At 47.2% G+C, this 12,010-nt stretch overlaps 1 protein-coding gene across 1 annotated transcript in view; it reads right to left on the reverse strand.

Moving 5' to 3' along the window:
- Positions 1 to 12,010, reverse strand: part of nrxn2b (neurexin 2b) — a gene marked incomplete at both ends in the record, with an annotated part of 582,739 nt that overhangs the window by 522,179 nt on the left and 48,550 nt on the right. Inside the window, 2 exons of the mRNA XM_083639787.1 lie at positions 243 to 626; positions 4,887 to 5,325. Coding sequence (XP_083495913.1) covers positions 243 to 626; positions 4,887 to 5,325 — 823 coding nt within the window. The remainder of the gene's footprint in view (positions 1 to 242; positions 627 to 4,886; positions 5,326 to 12,010) is intronic.

Below are 12,010 nucleotides of genomic sequence, written 5' to 3' on the forward strand. Positions count from 1 at the left end.
CTTTCAATTACCCATGTCTATTTATGTCTATTTTCAAAAACATTCAAGGCCTTGATTTCTCTCTCTCAAATTTACACACTTTCAATGATTTCACGTACCAGTGGGAACCCTGTGTGATGTCCCAAACCAGATGAGATGTATTGAAAATTACTTTAATGATCTACTTTAAAGTGGTGGAAGTTCAAATCAGTCTGGAGTGAAAGCTATAGTGAAACCCACAGCTCCCACCCCCTCCTCCTCACCTATCTCACAGTTGCTGCCCAGGTAGCCGGTGCCGGTGCAGTCGCAGATGTAGCGGTTCCAGCCCTCCTTGCAGAGGCCCGTGTTGCCACAGGGGGCGCTGCTGCACCTCTTTTGCAGCTCGCGGGTGCAGAAGCTGCTGACCCCCGGCGAACTCTGGATCTCGGCCAGGCGCCGCACGTCGCGGCTCTTGCCGTCGATGAAGAGGTCGCGCACGCAGCCCACGTAGCCGTAGTTGAGCAGCGCCGTCCACACCTCCGGGGGCAGGATCAGGTCCTGCTTGGTCTCGGGGAGACCGCCCAGGTACATGTCACTGTCCAGGTCCAGGATCTCACTGCCCTCCGGGGAGCTGAAGGGCATGCTGCGGCTGTTGACCGAGATAGAGCCTAGAGAGAGAGAGAGAGAGCATGTGATGAATACTATTGGTAAAATATCAAAACATCAAAAAAGACAAAAGAAAGAAGAGTTTGATCTAAACTAAGGCTCAGTGACCGCACTCATGAAATTGATAGAGGAAGACATAAGAAGTCCCGGCTTTCTGACGAAATGAGGTTGTGGACATTTTGTGAACTGCAAAAGACAGAGACGAATCACACTTCTTGTTTGAATGTCCTAAATGAAGAAATAAGAAACAAGTATTACCCTGAATTTGAAAAACAAACCTCCGTTCTAATGAAATGAAATTAGCCATTGTACTTGCACCTGTTGCAGTCTGAGACAACAGCTGAGCTGTTTACATTTGTATTATTACTCTCCAATACTTTATTGTTACTCTCAATACTCTACAATATGGAACGGTAAGTGTATTCTGCTTGCTACAATGTCTCACTGCTGTTGCCAGTGCACACTGTTGCTACTAGTGCACCCCAACTCAATTCAGACTAAAACCCAATGTACACCAGATACGGTACGGCTCCGTGCGAATCCGGTAAAACCGGTGGAACAAACTCTTGCCCATGTTAATAGGTGAGCAATACACCTGTTCTATTTTTGCCTGATCCCACATGCGTCTGACAGATGACATGCGTGTGGGTCTGTTCAGGCAGCTGCACGGATCCCACATGCGTCTGACAGATGACATGCGTGTGGGTCTGTTCAGGCAGCTGCACGGAGCCGTAACGCAGCCGGTGGACCTAGCCCATCAGTCATTTTGTTCTGGAAGCGGGTCTGATTGGTGGGGGATGATATTACAGGTAATTGGCCAATATCTGATTGTATTACAGTAAGGCCAGTGAGTGAGTGAGTGAGTGAGTGAGTGAGTGAGTGAGTGAGTGAGTGAGTGAGAAACAACCAGAATGTAAGATTTAAGAGACAGACATAATAGATGACAGGGGAGACAGGAGAGAGAGCGAGAGAGAGAGAGAGAGAGAGAGAGGGAGAGAGAGAGAGAGAGAGAGAGAGAGAGAGGGGGCGTCTAATGTGTCTCTAATAGGCTAAATGGAGGAGAAGGGAAGCAGAATGCAGTGGGGAGTGGGCAGGAGAAAAGGCCCTCTCTCTTTCTGTGATTAACGACGCCGTCTTAATTTTCTATTAAAAGCCAATTACAGCAGGGGCAGTGGTGAGATCACACACACACGCACACGCACACACACACACACACACACACACACACACACACACACAGATGATAGGACGCCATTAGGAGGAGATATAATGTCCAAGGTGCTTTCCCACCTACAGATCATTCATCAGACACACTCTCACGCATGCAGATGCTCACGTTTGAGCCCACATGCAGGAAGGATTACCTGGGGCAGTGGTGAGATCACACAAACACAACACACACAAACACCACACACACACACACACAAACACAAACACAACACACACAAACACAACACACACGAATACAACATACACACACACACACACAAACACCACACACACACAACATACAAACACAACACACACAAACACAACACACACGAATACCACACACACACACACACACACACACACACACACACACACACACACACACACACACACACACACAAACACAACATGTGTGAGACTACTCAGTCAATTCAGTCACTCTCCCTGTGTTTGACTACTGTTTGATTCTATTAACCTCTCTCTCTACATCAGAGTCCTGCACCGGGTCGGGGTTCCGCGGAGCCCCGCCGGGTACCCGCAAAAAAAATACACTTCTGTAAATTGGTGGGTCGGGCGGCGGGTAAAAAATAACTAAATGCGGACAGGGGGCGGGTGGAACAACAACAACGTATGAGCCATGTATGTTTTTCTGTTGCACTCAGATGGAGGCAGGGGGTGTGTCTGGCAGGGGTTGTGTCTGGCAGGGGGTGTGTCTGGCAGCTGGTCTGATTCGAAGAGGAGAAAAGTTTCTGATGCACGTTTTTCGCTTTGTTTACATAACCGGCATCGTTTCAAGTATGCGCATACTGTGCATTGTGTGACGCTATATGGACTGCACAAAACATTCAAAACTCAGCTGCGGTCAAGGTGATTGATTGGAGACAATATGAGTCGGACAGATAATATAGTAGGCTAACGTTAGCCGCCCTCCACTACAGTCAAACATACACACTGGCTGTTTTCATAGCAACAGGCAAGAACATGTCATGGATGGATAGCGTGAAAGTGGAGAGGTCTCATCCCAACGTGGATTTACGTTCCTCCAACAGCAATCATAAAGGCAGTATGGATTATACCGGACATATTGGAAATAGCTGGTAAGTCACTTTGCTTGCTGTAACTGTCTGTGTGTCTGATAGCAGAGCTATAGCAGAGTACATCAGCTGACGAGTCTCGGCCAGAAAGACTGCTGTTCGCCTCCCGTGTGAAACGGTGGCAGTGTCCTTAGGTTCACTACAAAATGTTTGCACTGCAGATTAACGGTTATTATATATATGCGGTTCCGGATCGGAGCGCGGGTCTCATGTCTGCGGGGCGGGGTGGGTTGCGGTACTGATTGATTATATGTGCAGGTTCGCGGAGCGGGGTCGGTACTGCACGTCACGGGGCCGGGCGGAACCGGGTCTTGAAAATCAGACCTGCGCAGGACTCTGCTCTACATTGCTCTTCTTTCTTCTCCACGGCTCCGCCTTTTTTCTTAAAATTCCCACCCCATCTTCTCCCCCATAGGCCCTTTTCACGGTGGCCATTTTGTGTCTCAAAAACAGGATAAACACAGGTGTACCAAAGCATTAATTAGGGTTTCCGACTTACAGTCCATTTAGGTGTTCCAGTGCTGGGGCCCTAATTAGTGAGTTGGTTGCACCTGTGTTTATCCTGCCTTTTAGACACAAAATGGCAGCTGTGAAAAGGGTCTATTGATTCCCCCTGCTGTCCCGGTCGTTGCTCCCCCCCCCCGCTGATCTGAGGAGAGTTGTAGACTAGCACATGCTTCCTCTGATACATGCAGTCACCAGCCGCTTCTTTTCACCTGACAGCGTGGAGTTTCACCGGCAGGACGTAGCACGTGTGGGAGGATCACACTATTCCCCCCAGTTCCCCTCCCCCTGGCCCGAACAGGCACCCCGACAGACCAGAGGAGGCACTACACTAGTGCAGCGACCAGGACTCATACTCCCTGTGTCGGTAAGCAGGGAATCTAGCGCTGCACTACCCGGATGCGTACACGGCTCTGCTTTTGGTATTAGCGGTTGTTTTTCCACCGCAAATGGTGCCCCTCAATGCAGCCACCTACTGCTCGTTAGTAGATAGTGACTCTGCGACATAGTCCATACAATCAAAGCGCTACATGGAACTGTTTTAACTAGTTATGAAATACTGGTGCATCTATATGACCTACAACAGCAAATGAGTCCATCAGCAAGGAGATTGGCTATTTCTATACGTTGCTCTAAATGCCTTCGCAGGTCAGGACAGCGGGAGGAGGCTCGTGTTCAAAGATGGCCGTCTGTTGAAGCTAAGCAAGGAGACCAATTTTATTTCCGATGAGGCTGCTGAAGGCAGCAAGACAAAAGACTGTTGAAAAAACAGAAGAGTTTGGGAAATCCTAACATTACGTCCAGGAGGGCAAGCTAAACTGGTAGCTACCATTAGCATGTGTGCACAAACAAGACGATTCTCTCTGACCAATCAGTAGTCTGCAGTGTTTTGACGTCGCCTTTTGGTATCGCCTCAGCTCGCTTTGAACCTCGATGGAGGGGGTACTAAAAAAAGTAGTGCATCCACTTGCCTCATCGTGGTATGCGGAAAACCTAAAAAAGCAGGTAGACCAGTGGCGAGTAGAGCAGGTAGCCTACTGGCGGTAGAAACCTGCTATATCCACCAATCTGGTGCCCGAGGAATCATACACCAAATGCTAAGAGTCAACAAAACATTAATGCATTGAGATTTGAGAGAGTACAGATTGTCTACAGTCCAACGGCATCTTTGGTTCTGCAAGATTTCGAAACAAATGGTAAAAATTGCAAGTATCAAACATAATCCATGTCAGCCTGGGGTGTGAATTGTGAAGTCCTATCTTTTGGTAGATATGTATTTTCATCTGCAAAGAATAACCCAAAGGGATTATTCCTGAGATGTGAAAAGGTAGACAGAGTAGTCTGAATGTGAGAAGAGGAGTGTGTATTATGTATGTAGGTGCGCGAGTGCGTGTGTGCGTGTGTGCGTGTGTGTGTGTGTGAACGTATCCCTTTAGGGTAGGTTGTCCTCACCTTTCCTTCCTTCCCTCTGGAAATCCACATGGCACCAGTCCCCGTCGTTGACCTTCTTGTTGCTGGTCTTCAGCTTGGTTTTGCCCGAGCCCATATCGATGAGCAGGTACAGATAGCCGTCCAGCAGCTCCATGGCAAAGTAATCCGTCTTCAGCTCCCTCCCGGGCTTCTGCTCCTTGGGCCCCTGCGGGCGGCCGTGGCTGAACAGGAGCAGGCCGCTGGGCTCCGTGGTGCGGAAGTCGAAGGAGATGGACCCCGTCTTCTTGGTGTTCCACTTGGGCAGGGAGATGAAGGACTCGGGGGTCTCGAAGGTGACGGGGTCCAGGGCCGCCACGTCCTCGCAGCGGAACACCAGGTCACCGTTGAGGGTGATCTTGGGGTCGCGCTCGATGGCCAGTCGCGACAGCTCCAGCTTGAAGTCGTTGTTTTTGTACACCACCTGCGCAGAGAGAAGAGGCGGGTTACTTTGGAATTCGCCGTAAATGACCCGGGTTGGTGGTGTGTGAATGTGGATACGCCATTGTTGTGAGCGAGTGTGACATTACGTTAATACAATTACGCGGCTGTAATTGTGGGACGGCTGTAGCTCAGGAGGTAGAGCGGGTCATCCACTAATCGCTTTGGATAAAAGAGGTTGGTGGTTCGATTCCCGCCTCCTCCAGTCCGCATGTCGAAGTGTCCTTGGGCAAGATACTGAACCCCAAATTGTTCCCGATGGTGTGCCAGCACCCTGCCGCCATCAGTGTATGAATGGGTGAATGTACCTACTGATTGTAAAGCACTTTGGATAAAAGCGCTATATAAATGCAGGCCATTTACCATTTACAATTGTGAAAGCACAGATTGTATGTGTACGTGCATGAATTAATGCTTCATTTGGCAAGATTTGTATGTCTAAATACACCTGTCAACAGCCTAAATCAGAAAATGGAGCTTCAACAGATAAGTGTAGTGTGAACAAATAAAACCATTATCTTGGTGGAGACTACTTGCCAGGTTGGACTGACATCTACTGGTTAAAAGCATGTCATTGCAATTGCGATCTACTACGTACGTCGTATTGGCTGATCTTGGCTGCTATTGGCTGATCCATGACAAGTTGGTAAACCAGGTTAAGCAGTTGATAGATACCTGCATCATGGATGTGTGAGGTGATTTTCTTTTTACAATCAAAACGTAAAGATGGAACTCACCCACAAAATATGACAACTCTTTTGAACTGTGTGTGTGTTGGGATTGTGTGGGTCTAGCCTACATGCCCAGTCAGCAAGCAAGTACAGTAAGCTCTGATCACAATGCATCATATATTCCCCACAAAACTCTTGCTCAAATCCATAAAGTCTACAAACACCCAAAATAATAAATAAATGAATAAATGAATAAATAAATAACACACTAAAAAATGTGGCTCACAAATGTCAGTAAACATGCACAATAAAGGAGATCATTAAAAGGCTCCAGGACATGCGTGGGACAAAGTGAACACCGAGTGTCGCCGACAGTCGGAAATGTCTCCAATGGGCTTTGATGAGCTACACTCTATTGTTTCAGCTCAAAGTGTTTGCCTATGGCCTAGTCTGTGTGTGTGTGTGTGTGTGTGTGTGTGTGTGTGTGTGTGTGTGTGTGTGTGTGTGTGTGTGTGTGTGTGTGTGTGCGTGCGTGCGTGCGCGTGTGCGTGTGTGTATGTATGTGTGCGTGTGCCTTCATAATGGATTAAGTGCTAAAAGAAAAGCTAATTGTTCTCGTCTTTCACAGTTGTAACTGTCCTTTCACTTGAACACACCATAGACAGCATTCTGTAAGGCCATATTGTCAAGGTAGGAGCACACCCACACATACTTTCTGACAGGTGATAGAAACAGTGTCTCTCCTGTGTTTCTCTCAGTGTTCTCTGCCACTGAGCAGCAGAACCAGGTAGGTTAGAGATCTTTTAGTTATGGAAGGTCTTGGGTTTGATCCCGTGCTGAAGTGCTGTACTACTGTCAGTGTCAATAAGAGGTTATATAAGAGTGTCAAAAGGGCAAACGGCTTGGTTAAATGAGTGCAAAGTGTGGAATTCATCAACTGAACATAAATGCATTTCCTGAAACAACAGTCCAGCCGTAACAGTTAAGGCTGACTAAACACAACATGTTAAGGCTTCACTTGTTGTGCACAGGAAGAAGTGATGCTGCACGGCTCTAATCAGGTGTGGAAAGGAGAGATTCTCACCTTTGGGGCAGCAAACAATCACAAATCAAATCAAATCAAATCAAATCAAATCAAGGTTTGAATGTATATTGCTAATGAGAATCACATTGGCTTGTTTTGAACATGGAGTTGGAGATGCTGAGAAACCATGCAGAATCAAACAGGGACTGGGAATGAATCCAGGACCTCACAGTCCCCAAACACCTCCTGCTACTAGTTACTGTTTGCCTTGACAGAGGGCCATGTTAGTGCTGCTCATAAGCACCAAGCACAGTTTAATGTGCCAGCTAGCAACTGTGTGTGTGTGTGTGTGTGTGTTAGGCATGGGTCGATTTCCGGTTTTACCGGTTCGGTTCGGTATACGAGCCCAAACCGGTTTGATCACGTGCAAACCGAAAAAACCTAAAAAAAAAAAAAATATATATATATATATATATTATTTTATTTTTTATTTTTTTGCCAGTCCATTCTGATTGCACTATTGTTCGTATTAGCCTCTTCTCAAGTTGCACTAGTAGGCAAAAGTCTTATTTTGTTTATTATGTTGATGTTTGAAGAAAAGTTAAGCTGAATAGTTATGAGAAATAAAAACAGTGTGTTGTTACAGTTAAAAGGTTCTGCTTATTTGTATTCAGTGTTCGTGCTGGTTGGCAGCATACCAGCTTAGAGGTGCATTATCGCCACCAACTGCAGCCGCTTTGATACGTTTTTTTGGGGAATATCGAACCGGTTTCAAAATGTTCAAACCGACCCATGCCTAGGCCCTATATTGTGTGAATTTGTGAGTTTTGAAGTTTATAAGGCAGCTCAGCTGTAAGCCAATCCATTCTGATTGCACTGCTTGTGTTTTTATTAGCCTTTTTCTCAAGTTGCACTATAGGCAGAAGTCTTATTTCATTTATTATTTTGATGTTTATAAGAAAAGTTGAGCTGAATAGTTATGAGAAATAAATACAGGGTGTGTTTGTTACACAGGTGTCCTGCTTCTTTTTATTCAGTATCATTGCTGGTTGACAATACCAGCTTAGAGGTGTATTATCACTATCAGGTGGACTGAAGTTGCACTACAGACAGTTATGGGCCACACTCGGGAGCCCTGCTTGAAAAAAAAGAAAAAAAAAGAAAAAAAAAAAATTAATTACAAAAAAATCGGTATACCGGTTCGATCCGGTTTAGACGGCAATATCGAACCGGTTTTAAAATTTTCAAACCGACCCAGCCCTAGTGTGTGTGTGTGTGTGTGTGTGTGTGTGTGTGTGTGTGTGTGTGTGTGTGTTGGGGGCGGGGTGGGGGGGGGGGTTCGGGAGGAGGGGTAGAATGTAAGCTCACAGATGATGTCACTCGAGCAATTGCGATGTCATCAGTGGTGTAACTCAAGATGTCGTCAGTGAGTTCTTCAGTGTCACTCGAGCAATTGTGATGTCATCAGTGAGTGATGTCTTCAGTGATGTCACTCGAGCCAATTGTGATGTCATCAGTGAGTGATGTCATCAGTCATAATTACGTCATGATGTAATAATGTTATGATGTCATGTTATGATGTCATAATGTCCAACCCACATTCAGTCCCTTCATAATGCCTTCTGTGTTTGTGGTACAGTGACAGATCTGAAGGAATGGCTGTTCGAGCAGGGCATGGTGACACACGGCTCTATGATGCCGCCTGTACAGGAGACCTGGACACACTGAGGAGCCTGCTGCAGGAAGACCACTTCAGAAGGCAGATCAATGAGCAGTGTTTTTATGCATGTCGGTGGACCCCTCTGATGTACGCAGCCTGCAGGGGTCATGCTGCCTGTGTGCACTACCTGATCACACAGGGAGCACAGGTACACCTAGCTGAGAGGAATAACTGGACGCCTCTCACCTATGCTGTGCTCCACGGTCACCTGGACTGTGTCCGGATCCTCCTGGAAGCCGGGGCCGACCCCAACAGAAGCATAGACGGCTCATACACCCTGATCTACTTGGCTGCCCGGGATGGAAGGCTGGAGATACTGCAGGAACTCCTCATGTACCGTGCTGCTGTTCCTGTTGACATAGACACTGATCACACCCTCAAGAGGTCTCCTCTCTACATCAGTGCTGTACGCAAAGACCTGGACTGCTTCCACCTCCTGCTCCAGGCCGCTGGCGTTCTGACCCGTGACGTGGCTTCTCTCCTGCTGGAGGTGGTGCTGCTTAAAAGGTGCAACATGGCCTTCGTCCAGCTGCTGCTGGACCACGGAGCTGACCCGGCCCTGGTGACCACAGAGCAGGAACAGCTGGAGGAGAGGGTGGATCCCAAGGCTCTCAGGGTCTTTCTGGAGGCCAAGAGGTGTCCTCGCAGTCTGGCCCACGTGTGTCGGTTCCGGATCCGCCAAGTGCTGGGCACACATCGCCTGAACCAAGTCCACTCCCTACCACTAACACAAGTGATGAAGGACTTTGTGCTCCACCAAAAGTGACTTGAAGCTTGAAGGGAGTCAGTTTATTTATTTTCATTTCCTAGATTTAGTGCTTGGGTATGTTTGCTAATCTGAACTAACAGCATCTTTGAAACTATCTTTCAAATAAGTTTGAAACTGAATATTGAAAATACAAGTAATTACACGTTTTTAAATATTTAGTAATAGCTGGTTCACCCAAACTCCATTTTATGGTTTGTGGGGTGTGTTATACTTGGTGTATTTAGCTGGCTAATTTTGCTTTTTAAAAGATAAGATGTACTTTAATTGCCCCCTTAGGGAAATTTTGTCCAGGACCCGGTGCCGTAGTGCACAGTAGAAACGTAACATAGCAAAAATAATAAGACAAAACAAAAGATCAAAAAGACAAATACATTCTACAGTCATTTGAATGGGATGTGGCTCATTGGATTTCACCAGACTGCTGCTGTCGTTCCTCTGAGGCAAACATCTTTCACGGTATCCCTTTCAAATGCCCTCCAATCTTCTCTCATCTTTCACACACACACACACACACGGCGCGAACAAAGATACGCTGGGTTATTGTTGAACGTAAGCCTCCTGTGGTATCTCTTCCATTGGCCACGCTGCCTCATACACACCTCATAAGGCCATCATTACAGCAGATTAGTCCTGCTAATTAGCCATGATGTTGCTAACACTGGCGGCTAATAAGGCGCGAGCTCGCCTGGCTAAAGGTGTTAGGAAAAGAACAAAGAGGCAGGTAGGTAGGTGAAAGTGAGGGAAGGCAGTGGAGGGAGGACGCATTTTCACTCATTTCAGGTTATTCAACCACGCAATACATTCGCTAAAGGGGACCTACAGTATAGGCTAATTTCCAGTTCTATATGTTATTATAGAAGCTAGAGTAGCTTTGCTTGATTTACAGTTCAAGTCCTTATCTATACGGTCCCTTTAGCATCGACCCGTCTAGCCTCTGTCTGAAACGCTCTATTTGACTCTTTAGCTGACAACAGAACCCACTGTGGCAAGAGGGAGTCACACAAACATGATCTAGCTGAGATGATCCTGATAAGAGTTCATCACTGACATCATGACTTCTCATCTCAGAAGAACTTTGCACGATCCAACGTGACGTCAATCAAAGCAACAGTGGAAGTGGGAAGGCAGAAACAGCTCGCTATATAAATGTTGTTCTCATTGGCTCTTGGTGATCTTGATGCTGCATAGGACCTGCTAAGGAGCCCTCCGGTGATGTTGGACCGTCATGGGGATTTCCTCTAGTGCAGTTGCATCTCAACCTTTCCCACATCAGGGACCCCTCATTTAGACCACATTAGGGCTACGGACCTCCATTTGATGGCGATTTTGTCCCGCCAAACCAAATCTGACAATGTTTGTATTGCTAGATAATATGATTTTGTCCAAAATCCCATGACTATCTGTATTGTAGGTAGAGAAACAGTGAAACTATGATTAAAACAGTCATTCTTCTAGATTCTCCAATTGTGTTCACTTCTTGGTAGTTAAATAATGGTGACGTTTAGCAATTCATCAATTTGCTGGGGACACCCTGGAACCCCCTCAAGGACCCCTGGTGGTCCCCTCTCATTTTATTTGATAAGCTAAATAATCACTTCTGGCTTCAGAATTCATTGACTCGGGGAGAAAATCCACCGGGTCTTTTTGTGTTGGATTAACCTCTGTAGGCAGAATGTCTGTGGGCTCAACATGATTATTGGCTTGGACTTTCTCACTGTTCTGATGGCTCTGCCATGGCCAGGCCAAAGTTCTCCTCACTGTTCTGATGGCTCTGATGTGGCCAGGCCAAAGTTCTCCTCCTCTCTGTTCTGATGGCTCTGCTGTGGCCAGACCAAAGTTCTCCTCCTCTCTGTTCTGATGGCTCTCCCATGGCCAGACCAAAGTTCTCCTCACTGTTCTGATGGCTCTGCTGTGGCCAGACCAAAGTTCTCCTCCTCTCTGTTCTGATGGCTCTGCTGTGGCCAGACCAAAGTTCTCCTCCTCTCTGTTCTGATGGCTCTGCTGTGGCCAGACCAAAGTTCTCCTCCTCTCTGTTCTGATGGCTCTGCTGTGGCCAGGCCAAAGTTCTCCTCCTCTCTGTTCTGATGGCTCTGCTGTGGCCAGACCAAAGTTCTCCTCCTCTCTGTTCTGATGGCTCTGCCATGGCCAGGCCAAAGTTCTCCTCCTCTCTGTTATGATGGCTCTGCTGTGGCCAGGCCAAAGTTCTCCTCCTCACTGTTCTGATGGCTCTGCTGTGGCCAGGCCAAAGTTCTCCTCCTCTCTGTTCTGATGGCTCTGCTGTGGCCAGACCAAAGTTCTCCTCCTCACTGTTCTGATGGCGCTCTGCCATGGCCAGGCCAAAGTTCTCCTCCTCTCTGTTCTGATGGCTCTGCCATGGCCAGGCCAAAGTTCTCCTCCTCTCTGTTCTGATGGCTCTGCCATGGCCAGGCCAAAGTTCTCCTCCTCACTGTTCTGATGGCTTTGCCATGGCCAGGCCAAAGCTCT

Source organism: Poromitra crassiceps (genome assembly GCF_964638095.1).
Source record: "Poromitra crassiceps genome assembly, chromosome: 7".
NCBI lineage: Eukaryota > Metazoa > Chordata > Actinopteri > Beryciformes > Melamphaidae > Poromitra > Poromitra crassiceps.